Source organism: Polypterus senegalus, chromosome 4 (assembly GCF_016835505.1).
Source record: "Polypterus senegalus isolate Bchr_013 chromosome 4, ASM1683550v1, whole genome shotgun sequence".
NCBI classification, from domain to species: domain Eukaryota; kingdom Metazoa; phylum Chordata; class Cladistia; order Polypteriformes; family Polypteridae; genus Polypterus; species Polypterus senegalus.
This window is the reverse complement of record NC_053157.1, coordinates 164,666,281-164,684,434: the sequence shown is the minus strand read 5'-3', so window position 1 is coordinate 164,684,434 and position 18,154 is coordinate 164,666,281. Positions and strand designations below refer to the sequence as shown.

General features: G+C 34.7%; 1 protein-coding gene across 2 annotated transcripts in view; it reads left to right on the top strand.

Moving 5' to 3' along the window:
* acox3 (acyl-CoA oxidase 3, pristanoyl) overlaps positions 1-18,154 on the top strand; it is a 93,762-nt gene that overhangs the window by 20,937 nt on the left and 54,671 nt on the right. For both annotated transcript variants that reach the window (XM_039751617.1, XM_039751618.1), the window contains exons 6-9: positions 4,818-4,961; positions 6,434-6,522; positions 15,713-15,809; positions 16,528-16,710. In XM_039751617.1, coding sequence (XP_039607551.1) covers positions 4,818-4,961; positions 6,434-6,522; positions 15,713-15,809; positions 16,528-16,710 — 513 coding nt within the window. The remainder of the gene's footprint in view (positions 1-4,817; positions 4,962-6,433; positions 6,523-15,712; positions 15,810-16,527; positions 16,711-18,154) is intronic.

Sequence of the window (18,154 nt, the reverse complement as noted above, 5' to 3'; positions counted from 1 at the left end):
CACTACTGAATTTAGAAAAAACACAAAAACCACACAGGGCAGTGCGACATGGACATAATGGTATCACAGCTGTTTGATTGTAGCAACCTTGTTTCTTTGGCTAGAGCTGCCACATTTGCAGTAGTACATCCTCTGTCTCTCTTGTCTTAATAATATATTGCAAAGTGTTTCTTCCGTAGGCCTTTAAAATGGCATGCATTCCAGGTTGATCCCCACAACAGAGGAGGCTGTCAGGTTGCTAATTTGCATTTTGCTAGTGAAAATATATTTGGGTTTGCAGCTTTTTGCAAAAAAAGCATTTAAACTTTCTAGTGTAAGTAAAATGAAATCATTCGCAGTCTATAGTTATACAATCGGGATACAAGTACATAATATATTTACTATGTGTTTAATCACTTGGTTCTACTCCTTGGTAAAGGAAAGTCCATCTGCGATGTAAGTAATCAATCATCGTTGCCATTGATATTACCTACTGCCACAACTATACTAAGTACTAATAAAGAAACAGTCTTCTCCTAATAAAACATCTGTCAATATAGCAACAAGCTTCATATCTGCATTTGCAGACTTGAATACGCTAATATCTTGCCATATCTTGTCTTCAGCTATGACATGCCTGATTGCTGGTGCCTGTTCCAGGATACCTAAACTTTCTATCCTAGCATGAGCTTGTCTTCATTATGCCACCAAAACAGAATAACAAAGCACCAATAACTACCTGCTACCCTTTTAGTTCCATTCTGCCAAATGATGTTCTTGCTTCATTGTTACAATATGTTACTGTTAGCTTACTATAATGAGTCCCACCATTGAGTCAGCGCATCTTGCACTTGGTGTGCCACGTGGATTCCTGACAGGAAGTGAAGCGATGTGATTGAGGACTGCACACCCTTACTACAACTGATATCAAGAACTCTTTTGTGCAGGCTCTTCCTTTCATCTATCTTCCTCATCCTTTCTCCTTCATCAAAGTCCTACAGCGATGGGCAACATACGAGGAGAACTACCATTGAGTGATGGTGTATGTTCTTAGTATGGAACCTGAACTTATGACGGCATTAGTGTGATGGCCATTTAGAGGCACACCTGGGTTGTTGGTGGGGAAACATCTATTCCCTTTGAAATCACTGTTTGTGTCAAGTAAGGGTGTGTTTCCTGGCTCCAGTGCTTTTTAACACTTACCTTGTTGCCTTCACTCTTCTCTCCGGAAATATGTTGTATGCTACTGATGGAGTGTGGCTGTGGTAGCGACTAGATGGCAATATGTTCAAAGTCCAAAGGTTGTCAGCCCACTCGATAACCTCCTTGACAATCATCTGTGAATTCCAGTATGCTAATGATGTTGCCAGCGTAGCTCTTCACCCGGAAAGTCTTCAGAGGACCTTTGAGTCTTTACACTTGGCCAATTCCTGGGCTAGGAAATCAGCAACCCCAAGTCACTGACCCTTCCGACTGCCTTCCAGTACACAGATCCTCAAGTGGACATCAAGACTGGCAACAAGATACTGGGAAACACACAATCCTTCCCCTACCTCGGAAGCGTAATATCTACTGATGCCTCTGTGACTAAGAAGATTGCAAACTGCCTCGGACAGATGGTATTTATATCAACAATCCTTTATGGATGCAAGTCCTGGACTTCCTACCACAAGCAAATCCTCACACTAGAAGCATTTCACAATCGCTGCCTCCAGAAGATCCTGGGCATCACTTGGTAGGACGGGGTTCCACACACTGAAATTCTTGAATGTGGCTCATCAGCTAGCATTGAGGCCATGCTGGTCAGCTGTGTCCTTCGCTGGACCGGGCACATTATCTGCATGGATGAGTCTCGAATTTCCCGGATGGTTGTGTATGGTGAGCTTGCTGAAGTATCCCAACCTCAAGTTGGACCGAAGAAACACTGGAAGGATTACTTGAAACATTCTGTCAAGGCCTGCTCCATTTCACATATGCAGCTTGAGACACTTGCTGGGGATTGCAGGCTGTGGAGAAAATAAATGAAGGAGTACATCACTTTGAACGATAATGGACCCTTCATGGACCCATCAACAAGAGAACAGAATGGGAAGATATCACTAAACCAACTGCATCTGGGGGGCAGTTCCCTTATCCATCATGCCCCCAGGTCTGCCTTTCCTCAATTGACCTGCTGTACCAACAGTGTACACACAGAGGGAAAGTAACTGAGATCGACAAATAAATGGACAACATTATCATCAAATCGACAGACAGCCATGACTGTAATGAGTGAATTCTCCAACAGATGAAGGTCTGGACATTTTTTCTCTTTTGCCAGCTGTTTGAAAAAATACTTGTGATATTGAGACACACAGTCAGAGCGCAGTCTGTCAATATACTGTATAACTTATAGCGACCTTAAGACTATGGCTAAAACAATGAAGACAAGGCCAGCTGATCTGTGTTACAGCTGCAGTTACATTTGCTGCATTATTTGTTGTAATGCAGGCTATTTATTTTTTAAAATTTTCCAATCATCAAGCATAGCCCACAATTCACTAGCCAGGTTCTCTATCCTGTGCCATTTGAGGAAAACCCTCTTTGTTTAAATTTGCTAGTTCCACTTTTTCTCTATCTTAAAACCCAAAAAACTGCCAAATAACTGCACTATTTTAATTATTTGCAAGCAAATAAGTTATCTTTAGGTAGTTAGCTAGTGATTCATAGTTCCTATTTAGAGTATTTATAAGTCTGTAAATTATTGTTTTGTTTTGTTTTTTTTTCAGTGTGCACAAGCAAGCATTTACTAGTCTTCATTTCAAAGCAAAAATAATATTCTGGGTAAAGGCTTAAAATATTGCCACAATATCTCTATATTGTTTAAGCCTAATAATGTAGAATACATTTTATCACTGTTCTGGGCAAAGCCAGGTAGAAAAGTTACTCTTAGATATTGCCTTATATAATTTTATACAGGGGAGCCAATTATTGACAAAAATAGTCAGTTTGTGGGTAACTAAGAAGGACTAGAGAAAAAAGAAACTCATGTGGTAGACCGTATTAAAGGCGTAATGCAAGTCAGGGATCGGGTGCCAGCGAAAGAGGCAAAAGAGTTGCATGGGGTTGTGCCATAGATGAAAGTCACGGACGAGTGTGCAGTCCTGAAATGCCTATTGGGCGATGTGTCCATGGGTGGAAGTGCCAATACTCTGGTGTGACACAATGACCTGTGGATGTAATGTGTCAGGTTAGGTGTCAGATGTTGTGGAAAAAACTTTCCTCTATCTTCAAAGAAGGCAGTCACAGGAACCAGATGAAAATGCAGAACCTTTCTTTATTTGTACAGAGCATTCACAAATGTCTCAGTCCACGGAGTAAGCAATCAATTAAACAATTAATTTGCTTTTATACTTTTCTGTTACCTTTACCTCATCTAATACATCACGTTATCTGACTCTTAGTATGTACAATTGGCAGAACTTTATTATTCTGTTCAATCAACTAGTGGCACCAGTATTTTCTGACTCCTGTTGATATTTATATGAATACCACCTCGTTGATAGGGGTGTTTTGTGGATTCCACTGTTGATCTTAGTGCCGCTTCATAGGAAGGCTGTTTGGACTTTCCTATTTTTTCTTGCTTTCTAGAGGGGTGTTCATTACTCATTTACCTTACTCTAACCTTCAAAGTTAAAATCAAGTTGCTGGTTTCTCTAAGGTGTAGCAGACCTCACATGCTTAAGCTTTAAGCTACATTTAGTTAAACCTTTAGTCATTTTCCTTATGTTTTAATAATTCATGGTTACAACTTCACTTAGTGTATATTTGTAATAAATTGTAAAAGATTATATATTAACTAAAAATTCCATACGGGTAGGACAAAGCCATGTAAGGATCCTGAGATGGTGTTCAAGAGAGAATTACCTGAGAGGGTTTTAGGAAAGGTTACTGGACCATGGATCTGATTTTATGTGGTGTCATTCTTCTGTGTGCAGATTTATTGCCACAGGTTCTAGGAAGTGTAATTAAGTAATTTAACTCTGTGTTGCAGCATGTGGACCTGTTGGTGGCAATAAGAATGGTGTTTGGCTGCTGCAGTCCCTTAAGAGTGTACAAAGGAGGTACAGAGTCTAAAGAACAATGTGTTTTGTTTACCTGAGGAGTTGAGCCATGCATCAGACTCTGGCAGCCTTCTGCAATCTCATCATTATGAGGAGAAAGTTTTGTAGTGCCTGTGGGTGATGTTTTCCAAACTTAAAGCATAGGTAGAAGCCGAGGTTGGAAAGTGCTGCAGTGGACTATGGTGATTCGACTTCTCTTTGCATAAGTTTCTGCAAGCTGTGAGTGGGAGAGAAGGTAATTTAGTGCCTACAGGTGAATTCCTCTGAGCTGTGGTTGAAGCAGAGGCAGAGATGAGCCGAGATCCAGTTTGGTAAGCTACAGTATCATAATGAGCCAGTTGTCATTGTTGTCTGCTTTTCCATAGTGCATGGGTGATGTCTTTTTGACAAACATAGCTTTCATGATAAGAGAAAGAGGAGAAAAGAAAGAACTGATTTTGTCAAATGTAATAAAGAAGATGAACTCTCTTTATTTGCAATAGAAAAGCAATTAAAGTAAAGGTAAGTACACGTACTTAGGCCGCATACTGATGGGTAAAGAAGACAAAACTGGACCTACATGTACATTATGCTCACAAGTAGAATGGTCTGCTCTTTTAAAATAAACACCAAAAAACTGTGTATGTATTATCTAATCTAAATTCCTTTTTTCCCATTTAGGTCTATTGTTTGTTGGTAATTTAAAGTCTTACTTTTGAATAATTTGAAACTGTACTTTATACTTTTTTATTTTAGGAATTTATTATCAATTCCCCCGATCATGAAGCTGCAAAAATTTGGATTGGAAACCTGGGAAAAACAGCCACCCATGCATTAGTTTATGCTCAGCTTTATACACCTGATGGAGTTTGCCATGGCCTACATTCCTTCATAGTACAGGTAAAGTCCTTTTAAATCAGATACTTTTATTTTAGGTTCACTTTTTTAATAGCACAGTAGGAGCCATTAAAATATCCCACTTTTCCATTGCAATTTAATTACTCCTTACCCTGTCTTGTCACACTATAGATTGCAGTCACTGTAGTCTTATTTTTTTAAACGTTAACTTTCATGACTCTTGCAGTTATGCTTGCCAGGTTTGATTTTTCCCTCTATACTACATACATTCATTCTTGCCACTCAATTTTTTTGAATTGTGTATTTTCATGGTTGTGATTGTGTTAATTTGAAACTGTATTGACCTGTGTTTGTTTTTTCACTTCTGTGGACTAGTAGAAATCTATCAAGGATGTTGTGGCCTCTACACAAACAGCAATTTCTACATAAGTTATCTGTTTAGTTTTATAGTAAGTATTTTGATAAATGGGAAGCTTTCATTTTTTAGCTTTGTCACAGTGTTTGTGTTATAGCTGAGTGTGAGTAACTAGGTTCTCTTTGTTCATGTAGCACTCCCTTCACAAAGTGAGACTGCATAGCTCTAGAATAGGGTGCATTTTCGGGGAAATGAGCATTTCTACATTTGATAGTGTATAGAGATATACTTGGTGCACTTGTTTGGTTCCTAACCTGGACACTATACTACAGATGTAGGCTTTTAATATTTTCTGGTGGTTTCGCACACATATGTATATATTATGTCCCTACTTTTATACATACATGCCAGTCAAGCAGCAAATCCACAACAATCTTGCTTTTCTACCAAAACTGAAAACTGTTGACAGAATGTCGTTGAGTCAGTGCTGGCTGACTGCCACCATCACCTGGTAAAAGGATGTTTTTAAACACATAAGCATTAGAGGCAGTATGCATGGTGCAGGTGTTGTTTGGCCTTTTTTATTATTTTTTTTACATTATGGTATATGGTATATTATATTTTTTTATATTATGGTATCCTTGTCTGTGTTGTAATACGGCCTGAAACAAAAGGATGAATGGAAAGAACAGGTGTATCTCAAAGCCACAACAAAAATATTACAGTGGCCACTTTTTCTTATAAGGCATTTAGGTTTATAGCATGAAATGCTTACATTATGAGTTCTCTAAAGATAGTAAAGAATATCCCCTTTTTTTTACTTAGTAGGTGAAAAAATGTGAATCCCATTCAGTCATTCACATTGCCTTCATTCCTCCACTGCTGAAGTAACAGTGACCTCTCACAAATTATGGTTATTGTAAAAATAAAAAAACAAAACTATAAGTATTGAAAACCAACATAATTGTAAAATTACAGGTTTTTACTTGGCTGTATAGTTTTTCCCACATAATGCCAAAAGACATACTTATACCATTTGCTTATTTACAATCTTTATATTTATAAAAATGAAACTTTTTGCTAAGGCTTAAATGTGTTAATTTCTTTCAGATTCATTGCTTTGACTAAAGTAAATGCAATACAAATATTTCATACTTAGGTCAGAGATCCGAAAACACTCCTTGCTATGCCTGGGGTAATGGTTGGAGATATTGGCAAGAAGCTTGGCCAGAATGGTCTGGATAATGGGTAAGAGTTTTTGCGTATATGAAAAACATGTGGTAATTTTACATTTGTATGCTGAAGAAACTGTGCTGGTTCCTTTAACTTGAAAGCAAGGCCAGAACTGTGAAACAGTCCTATTTTAACTATAAATTTTGAACTACTATTGTTTGGAAATTGTTTCACGTTGAGCATGACTGAATTGAATTTAAATTACATTTTGTGGATATTTTGCATAGACATTTAACATAATTGTACACTATTAACTCTTACAGAAAATTCTCTCTGAGTAAAATATGTTAAGTAACATCTATCAGTTTCTTTAAAGTAATGGAGTATCCTTTATTTGAAAGCCCAGTCTCGCTTAATTTTTATCATGTTTCTGGTGAAGGAAAAAATAGTAATCTGGGTTTTAGGGTCCTAGCAGAAGTCTCAGGTTCCAACTGTTGATTTCACAGGCACTCCTAGGCTATTTGACAGAGAGAGAGAATCCTTTCAATGGTTCCTGAGTCTGCATCTATTTTTACCTGTCAGTGGGTTTATCCCAGTACATCAGAGACGGTGTCCTCATTAGATATCCGAAACACTTCAGCATGTTATTCTCAATCCAGAATATTGCCAGCTCTAATCAGAGGTCCTGAGCTATTGTTGAGCTCCTTGCTCTATCACAAATGTTGTAACCCATAGCCCTGTGGAGCAAAGTATGTCAGTCTGATATTTTTGCCACTTCCATTAGTTAACAAAACATATATAAGTATAGAACAGAATAGAATTTTTTTTTCATTTTATTATGCACCACTTTAGTTTAAGAGTGCATAAATGCCTGTGTGGTTCAAAGAAAATTTAATTCAGACATATTTTTATTGTTATTGTATTCCTAGAACATGATTCTCTGAAATTAAAATAAATTAAACCATTAGTCCTTACAATAAAGAAAAAAACTATGACACATATTAATAAAATTAAGTAACTGTTTTAAATTTGGAAGTACATTTTGTTATAAAAAAGAGTTGCTGGGCTGTTTGCTTTAAAAAAATAAAATAGTCTAATTTCCCTGAGTTGGATATCTAAGGGGTTAAGTGCCAAGATGTATGACTGGCCTCTCAGCAGGCCTTAACTTGAAAAAGAGAAACATAATTCTGGTTCTCACTTTTTCCACCCTGTGTTTTGAAAAGGTATTTTGTTCTCCTTTCAATGCTCCATGGACAATGTATCTCACCTTACTCATAGGGTCAAGCATCCCAGTTAACCTCATTTAAATTTCATTAGGGTGTATCTATAAAGTAGACTGTCAGAAGAAAACATTCAATCAAAGGGATATCAGAAGCCTTAAAAATATGTAAGATAATTAACTAATTACAAAAAGAGGAAAATACAGAACAGTAAAATCAAGAGTTATCAAATCATCTAGTTTCCAAGTTACCAAAAACAAAGTTATATTGATAATATCTCATTACTACAACACTTCCTAAATCAGTGTAGTAAAACCTTTAATAATGAAAGCCCTGGTCCAAAGGCTAGAGATGAGGAAATCCCAAATGAGTGAAAAAGTGTTTTCCACTTCCTAATTAAAAAAGAAAAAAGGTCCATTAATTTACTAGGAAAATATAATTGGTTTATTCTTGTCTCTAAAAACCAGTGGCTTCAGAAAGTAGTCCTCTTTTGTCAGTCTTAAAAGTTTTGCATTTATGTTTGTTATTATTAACATTATAAAGGTGTGGGAAATTAGTTTTATCACAGCAATTACATAATTTTTATCTATTTTATTGTTACATGGTTTTTATAGTGTCTCAAAAACCCTTATGTATTATGTTTTAGTAGTAAACAAGTTAATGTAGCATTTACTATTTTCCCACTAGGTGGCATTTCACACAATATGTTAAATGTAATAATGCTGTAAATTATTTTATGGACATTTTAAAATTATTTTATTTGTGCATTAGCTGGGCAAATGTAATTGCTTTTATCCTTGCATCTAAAATGTGTATTTGTCATAAACGTTTGATGACAATTATCTTGTAAGTATTATAAATAAAAGCTCGTACTCTAAGGTTAAATACAATATTCTTAATAGTATAATTAAATAATAGTGTAATATATGACAGGCAGAAGGATACAATTTATTTATACCTAAAATCTGTTGCTAGACTCCTAAGGGGAGTACAATGAAAGTGTTGCTCTAATTCTAATTGTGTACTGTTGTTTTCTGTTTTTATTTTTATTTTCCATATCTGGAAATGGAAGATTATTGATGTCTAAAAGTGGAGATCACAGGAAAAATACTAGTTATTTATTGTATTTATATTTCATGTTCATAAATTACAGGCAAATAGAAATTGGCTGTGGCTGAAGTTTAAGTTTATTCCACCACTGGCAAGTGGCAGTTTGAATGTGTATTTGAGAATGCTGAAATATAAATAAGAACAATACTGAATTTAAGCTGTTTATCTACACTATAAACAAGTTATTGGTAATGGGGGTATAAGAAGGAAGAAGAGAAGAGAAATGTGCATTTAATGTAAACAGTGTTAATGAGCTACATACCTGTCCACTTAAAGTGAAAAAAAAAATACTCCTGTTTGTTACTTCATCTGCTTTACTTGTGTGCTACAAAAGATAAGTTAGGTGTAGGATAATGCCTTGTTTTTCTCTGCTTAATTTTCATCAGATATTTTTCTTTATGAAACCAACTCCCCTCTGTGTGCATAGCATATTGTAAATCATTCGATAGCTGGAATTGTTCAGCTATATAGTTATACATTTATATTATATATTGTTTTTATATACAAATGTTTATCTCCTACTCATTTCCTTTTTTTGGATTAACACTAGAATTCCAGAAGCCTGCGAAAAAACTTGTAATCCCTGCACACCTTAAATCCCTTCACACCTCTCCATCAGCGAATGATTTTCTTTTGTTATATTCTTGAATAAAAGCGCACGTGTTTATTTGATATTTGGACTAAAGTCTTCACACATTATACACTTCATGTCATTATTAGTATAACATGGAAAAAGTTTCTGCTTTAGGTATTTGTTCAGCATTTCCTTTCATCCTACACTTACCTAGATCTTTGTAGACATGGAACACACATGAAATGCATGTATTCCAAATAACTATATACTATATTATTTACTTTATACAACTCCATGCACCTCACACGCAGATAAGGAGCCTTCAGCTGGGAGAACATTTTGCCCGAGTTGAGCTCCATTAAATACAGCAGGCTGCTTACTGTTTGTGCTTATTTGCACGAGGACTCTCCTGATATCCTGTCTTTTGGAATGTTAGACTCGCACTGAGCTACACCTGTGATGAGTAACCTTGAGACATGTCACAATATGCCCAGACTTGTTTCAACATGCTTGCTACTTTCTTTCATACTCAGGTAGATAAATTATTGAACACTCCCCAAAGCTGCTAATGAGCACCAAAAAGTAAGACAGTGATATAAGTAAGATTTTAAAAAATAACATGAAAATAGCATTCTTAAATGTCTAGACATCAAGTGCAAATGCATGAAAAAAGAAGTTTGATACTAATAGTTAAGAAATTGGATTGTCAGATTGGCAAAGTCTATTTTTTCTGTTCCTCAAGCAGAAACTTAGAAGTGCTATGAATCATACCTACATCCTCAGGTCTTTTTATAGAGGTGAATGGTCACTGTGAAGTCACAAGCAAACATTTGCAATTCTTTCTGTTATATTACATAACTACACCCACTTCTTAAGTCTGTAACAGGTTTCTTGAATTCACAAAATGAGGGGAGAAGTCTAGACAAACAAAACAAAGGTTGTACCATTTTTCATGCAGTTTCATGTAGAATAGAGAATATGATGTGGTAAGTGTAATGCAAAATTTATGGTCATGAGTGGCTTTTGGCCATAGGTGATCCTCCATATCTTTGACTTTGGAAAAATAGTCCTCAGTCAAAAACACTTTGAGCACCATTGCTTTAAAGAACTCTTGAGCTTTGTTGAGCCAGTTTATGAAGTCCTCTTCTAGAGAACCATCATTGAGATGGTAAAACAGCAATTTGAATGAAAAGCAAAAGCCACAAAAGTGAAACTCCAAACAACAACTGTTAATATTGCTGCAGGACTAAATTTCTGTAGTCCAAATCAAATAAAAAAAAAAAAATTGTGATGCCAGGTAAATTTAGATTAAAGCAAATGAAACCCTTTTGAAAAGTCACCAAAACACTAACTTGTAAAAAAAAGAATAATTTTACTGTGTAATTATTTTCATTTCCTTCACTGACAAATGAAGACATCTATAGAATCTACAAAAACCTAGTGTTTTAAATTGTAAAATTCTTCACAGTGATAAGGTTATAAGTGAATTCAATTTTTACTTAACTCCCAATACTTCTTAAAAATCTGATTATGAAGGGTGACTGCATATGAACTGCTTGGTGGGCAAAATGAAAACTGTACCATTTCATTTTTAATGTAGGCAGAAAATGATTTTTTTTTCATATCTGTAAGAAAGCAGTGACTCCTGCTGTGACTACTCCTGACTTTCTGCAGTTTGCAGAAGACCTTTTGATGTCTGGCTCGTGTTTGCATAGCGTTTTAGCTCAGCATGGTTCTGTCTAATGATTCCCTTTATAACCAATATGTACCATAATTCTTTAAAAATATCAGCTTTAATAAAACTTTGAAGCGAAAAGACTAGCTAGAAAGTATCATTATAAAATATAATGTACTGTACTTAAAACCTTCATGATGCCTTTTTTGTATTCAATTTCTACTTTACATTTTCTATAAATTGCTGTATGTTTTTCCTTCTAAAATCTGAGATTCTTGATATAATAGATTTTATTGTGCTCTTAAATTTCATTACGGTATTTTTATATATTTATTATACTATGTTTTGAGTGTAAACAATATAGGGTGAGAACAGGTGAAACTCCAGACATTTGCCTTTTAAATTATTGGTAAAGTGTGAACTGGTTTTGTCAGATTTTTGAAAGTGATAAATGTTTATATTGAAGATAGATATCTTCAGTTTGCTTTCAGGACTTTTAAGTGCCTAAAGCTGGGGAAATGTTGTAAAAGGCTTATAAATCCTTGAGTGGTGTTTCTCAAATATTTCAATATGACAAGTGACTTGCTTGCCAGATTTAGAAATGTATTTCACTGTCTCATATGAACTGTGCTAACCCCATTAAATTCTATATAAACATAGATCTTTCCAGACCAAGTACAGTGCTTAGTTTCAGTCTTAAAACAGTGAAAATCAGGACAATGCTGAAAGATAACATCTGTACAATTACTTGTTACTTTTTTGTTGCATTACTCCAAAATAGCAGACTTCACTGAAACATTCATAAATCATATTATCACTTTCCTTGTAATATTCTTTCCATCTTAGTTTGACTATAAAATATTACCTTGCATTCCAAACCATCAGTAAAAACTCTCAGTTCAGTTTGAATTTTAGAGATTTTTCAGTGACTAATTCCTTGTTCTAATTTATAAATGTGAAAAGTATTTAACATGTCTACTCCAACTCTGGGAAATGCTGTAATTGAATTTGTTATACACAAGAAGTTATGTATAAATCTAAACAATAGCCTTTTGAAAACATCATTACTTGAGTCCTTCACAGGTCTTAAGGCTGTTGCAAGTATAAGTGTCACAGTTTAGTAGTTATTTTGTGATTTTTTTCCATTCCTTATTTAATTCTATGGTGTGGTAACAAAAACTTTCTTAAAAATAGATCGTGTTTGCAGTCACGTTATAGACCTGCATGTTACATTACTGACATCTATCCTTTGGTAGCGGATAGCAGATTCATAACACCTCCAATACATTTGTTGCAGCTGTGTTTGTAAAATGCCACTCTGTGTTTCATTGTTGTAATATATAATGAGAATTGGTTCTTATGTACTGTATCTTCTCTGTTTTTGGTAGTTCTTAAGTAACACCACATTTTCTGCTTTTTTGTGTAAGCAAAAGTCATCCATTGATTCTTTCATTATCAAACCTGCTTAATCCAGCACTCACACTCTTGTGAGGTCATTTTTTAGAGTTGTCAATGAACTTAACATACACGAGTTTCATATATGAATACAAAACTCGAGTGCCCAGAGGTAAAAACAAAGAGAACATAAATCATGATTCAAATACAGGACCATGGTGTTAATGCATGATAATGCTAGTATATTATGTATTGGTATATGAGTGTCTTGAGGATACCAGTAAGTTGGAGTCAAATGTACTGTTACTCCCTTGATACAATTTTTTTATACAGTTTATAATGGTTGTGTTGCATATTTTTTTTTTCTTAAAATTCTTAAATTATTCATCACAAACACACAAAAGATGCATTTCATTATGTATTTTTATAACCTTTATCGCTTGATGGTATATGTGCTTAAGTAAAAATAAATATTTTACATCTGTCTAACAAAAATAAAAAGCATATCTTTTTTTTTTTAATATTTAAATACTGACCATACACCCTGCAGGTTAACATAAAACAAATCATTAAAATATTTTACAAAACCAGATCCATTTAAAAAAAAAATTTTGTAGTTTTATCTAATATGAAATATCATTTTTGTGTAAAATTTTGGAGGGTGCATTGAGGAGAATTAGTTGATGCTAACTGTATAGTGTTAGATTATCTGGTGATAAACAGACCATTATTTGTAAGCTTTTCTGGAATAACTCCAGAGACAGCCTATCGTAAATCCTACCCTCTCTGACATAAAACTAAGAATCTATTCCCAGAAATTTGCACGGTTCTAAAACATATGCATGAAAAGGGCTGGAGCTACCTGGCATCATTTACGGTGAGGTTGCAATCCCTGATAAAGTTTAGATAGTTTTCAGTTGGATTGCTGTGTGTTTTAAGCAAATTGAAGGAGAAAGAATGTTGAGAGTTATCAAAAAAAAAAAAATACAAAATAAGTAGAAAACCCTAACAAACAAATTTATCTTGTAAAAAATCGTTAACTAAGTCAAAGTATTCGCATAAAATGTTTTTGATATTGAAACCAATGACAAAACAGAACCAAAATTTCAAAAGAACTGAAAACATAAATTGTAAAAATGAGATGACACAATGTTATTACATGTCATAATGTGTCTTGGTTACATCGCAACAAATAATATGGCTGTAACCATAAATGATCATTGTAAAAAGATTTTGGATCCTCAACACTTCCAAAAGGCCTAAATCCAAAAAAGGCATGAATACTTTATGTAGGTATCAAAACTCAAAATAGGCCTGGCATTGAAAATGAAAAACAGGTCTGGTGCCTGCATTCTCAAAAAAGCAGTGGCCTAGGAATCCAAAACGGAAAGGGGAACATAACTCAAGGAACACAACTAATTTTGGGCACAACATTTTAAAAATAAGGGCAATAATGTGACCACTGAAGTAGAATATTCTTTCAGTAGAGAATGCTAAATATGAAAGAAATTAGTAATGTAATTGACAGAATAACACAATTTATTTGACAGTAGTAAGGAACCGCATATTAGTTAATAGCCCCTAATCATTATATGGTTGGCAAATGAAAAAGTAAATGAACAAAATTTATTCATCAGCCACAACATTAAAACCACTGACTGGTGAAGTGAATAACACTGATTATCTCATCACAATGGCTTCTGTCAGGGGGTGAGATATAGTAGGCAGCAAGTGAACAGTCAGTTCTTGAAGGTGATGTGGTGGAAGAAGAAAAAATTGGCAAACCTAAGGGTCTGAGCAACTTTAATAAGGGCCAGTTTCTGTTGGGTAGATGACTGGGTCAGAGCATCTCCAAAATGGCACGTCTTGTTAGGGTGTTACATATATATATGCAGTGGTTACTACCTACCAAAAGTGGTCCAAGGAAAGTCAACTGGTGAACCAGCGACAGGGTCATGGGTGTCAAAGGCTCATTGATGAGCATGGGGAATGAAGGCTAGCCTGTCTCATTTGACCCCACAGAACAGCTATTATAGCACAAACCTCTAAAAAAGTTATTGCTGACCAAGAAAGGAAAGTGTCAGAACACACAGTGTTTTGTAACTTGTTGCATATGGAGCTGTATAGACACAAACAGGACAGAGTCATCATGCTAACCCCTATCCACTGCAGAGAGTGCCTACAATTTACACGTGAGCATCAGAAATGGACAGTGAAGTAATGGAAGAAGGTGGCCTGGTCTGATTAAATGTTTTCCTTTAGATCACATAGGGTACTTGTGTGTTGTTAACCTGGGGAAGACATGGCAGCAGGATTCACTATGGAAAGAAGGCAAGCAGGCAGAGGCAGTTTGATGCTCTGGGGCAGTGTTCTGCTGCTTGGGTTCTGGCATTCATGTGGATGTTCTGGCATTCATGTTGATTGGTGCCACCTACCTAAAGATTGTCGCAGGCAACATTATTCCCTGCACCTTGCAACGTATAGGATTTAAAGGATGTGCTGTTAATGTTTATGGTGCCAGATACTACAGGACACCTTCAGAGGTCTTGTGGAGGTCATGCTTCAACAGATTAATGATGTTATGCCAGCAAGCAGGAGGGGCCTACACAATATTAGCAAGATGGTTTTAATGTTGTGGTTGGTTGGTGTATACCCATGTGATTTCCTAAAACATTGATTGTGTTCTGTGTTGTACATAGCAGACAACTCTACTCTATGCGTGATAGTTCTACAAACACTGAAAAACAGGAACCAGTAGACTTAAAAAATAGTATACACCCAGTAATACTGTATTTGTAATAGAAATAGTAAGGCATTTTAAAAGTTTGATAACAATGAAGGATTTAAAAAATAAAAAAAAAACTAATGTAGTTTTCTGAAAATGTTACTGTTGTTTCCAATTTTATTAGCGAAATTTACATGTTAAAAGAACTTGTGAGGTTTTGCTCTTCTGTTTAATTAGTTAGATGATCCAGTGGTTAGTGATGTTGCCTGCCCATGCTTAAAATTCCACACGCAGCCATTGTCTTTTATTGAGTTTGCATGTTCACCCAGTGTCTTTGTAGATTTTCCTTTGGAAACCACAGTTTTCATCTCACGTCTCAAAGACAAGCCCGTTAGGTTAATTGTCCTTCCTCTGTAAGTGTGGGTATAAGTATGAGCGAACCATCTAGACTAGTATCTCACTTGTGGTTAGTTCATTCTGTGCAAACATTGATGGCCAGTGAATTATATTAAGAGTTTTACAGAATCTTATGGTATGTTATTTGTTTGCTTAATATTATTTTCCAGATTTGTATTGTTTTGTGATGTTCGAATACCTAGAGAGAACCTTCTGAACTCAACTGGGGATATAACACCAGAGGGCCTTTATGTTACACCTTACAAGGTAGGATGCAAGGAAAAAATTACAATTGTGACCCTGATCCAATATTTTAATTGTAAACAGTATGGGACGTGACTGATAAAGCTGTTTTTTTTTTCTTTTTTTTCTGTATAAAGGGTAATTATATACTGAATTGTAATAGTAGCTTTTTTGAAATAGTAAGTTTACTTATGACTAGATTTGTTATATGTATAATAATCTGTTTTTAAAGTAACCACAGTATTTAGTTAACCTGCAATAAATTATTTTATTTTAAACTGTTTGTTTTTATATATATATATATAGTGTGTGTGTATTTGTATATATTTAGTTACTTATATTAAGTAGTATTGTTAAGTCAAATGTCACACTGTCTAATTTGTACTCCGCTACATATGTCAGCTGTCTCTTGGCAACATCTTTTCTGACCAAATACATTCCAGTATAATGGAACTTTCACTTGGGGAGAAGTCTCTGTCTAAATCCGCTGCTGGGGGAACCACATTTTTGTGGCTTATGACTTCTGTCCTGTTTTGTGTTGTCTTTTGTTTACCTTCTTCTTACCAAGAGAACTTGTGAGTTCATCTCATAGTTTCTCAGCAGTCTTGTTTGTAAGATTTGAAGGTCTTTGGTTAATTAAGGAAAGAACCCTTTATTCTTCACATTTGTTTTAGAAAATAATATAGAATTGTTTTTTGAATTAGTTTTGGAAAAAAAAAGTAAGGCTTTTTTTTATCTGCAGGATCCCAATAAACGGTTTGGGGCTTCACTTGGTGCATTGTCAGGTGGCCGTGTTGGAATTACACGAATGTCAGTGGTTAATTTGAAACTCGCAATATCAATAGCCATTCGCTATTCAGCTGCACGAAAGCAATTTGGACCAAGTGAAGAAGAGGAGATGCCAGTCCTTGAATATCAGTTACAGGTGAAAAAATATCACAAAGTAGAATTGATTTTGAATGCTTGTATTTCCTAACCTAAAGAACTTTTTTAACATCTTCTCCTTTGACTAAGTCTTTTATTCAAGCTTAGATAATTGCATTAAAGCAGCAAAGCTGATATTGGTCATTTTTGATATATTTTTCAATTTTCAAAAGTATTGTCATTATTTGGATCCAAACATAGTTTTTGATTTCAGCTTCAATTTTATGAGACAAGAACAGCTATTTAAGTTAGCAGTGATCAAATCTTTATTTTATATGGTGTTTTACATTTCATAAAATGGTTTGCATCGACAAAAGATGAATTAAATTGTTTAATTTGTTTCATTGAGCATTTAATTCATGCCAGCTCCCAAATACATCATCAGCTTCCGTCTTTCTTTTGCAAAATGTTTAAGAAGCACTCCATTAAAATACATTTGAATTTAATATTTATTTAGATGTATAATATTTTTAATATACTTGTTTATATGATTAAATCCTTCTTTGAGACTCCATAGTTAAACATTATCCCATTTATTTGCAATAAACTAAAACCTTGTTTGAAATTAAAAATAACACAACAGAGATCTTAAGTGGAGGAAGGATTAATATAGAAAACTGTTTTATTGGGAAGTCAGTGTAATGGAATTCTGGTGTAAACTACTTAATGCTATTGAGTGAAAATCTTCTGTTTGCTTCTCAAGTAAGTCTTTTCTTTGTGTATCATTATCCACAAATCATCACTAATATAGCTACAAATGTAGTGATTGAAAAGCTGCTGAGAATCTAATACAAGAACAGGTAAAACTGTGAGTTGGTGTCACTGCTGTCAACTTTAAAGACAAATACAATTTCCAACTTCATTGAAATATGCAGTTCTTAGTATCTAGCATGACTAAGGTGTCAACACATTCAGAGAGTTATATAGAAAATATACTTTCACATTATGTCCTTGATAAACACTGTGTTACAAAATAATTCTTTTTAATTTGGAAATCAGTGATTTGATCACTATAACTTAGTGATAATTAGACTTCTTAAAACATTTTTGGGGAAAAAAATATTTCATTAAAAATCTAAGACAATGCAAAAAAAACATAAGAGGCATTTCACAAAAAAGCTTGTCAAGTTGGGTAACATATAAGTTGTACAAGTATCTTATCCAGATAATTTATAAAAGCTGTCATACATTTTTTCTCCAATAGAAGTTAAAGTTATACTCTATACATATCTTGCTAAACTTGAACTATCTAAAATATACACAGGATTAGATCCAACATGAGCTAGATAAAACAAGGCATCAGCCTCTGTTGGCTTTCTAATTAGTCAAACTACTTTAGACAAATGGTTTTCCATTTTTGAGTAAACATTATTAATAGTCAATGCTAGTGATGATTCAAAATTGAATCTGAGAAAAATCTTGAGTCAAATTGTGTTTCACTTGCA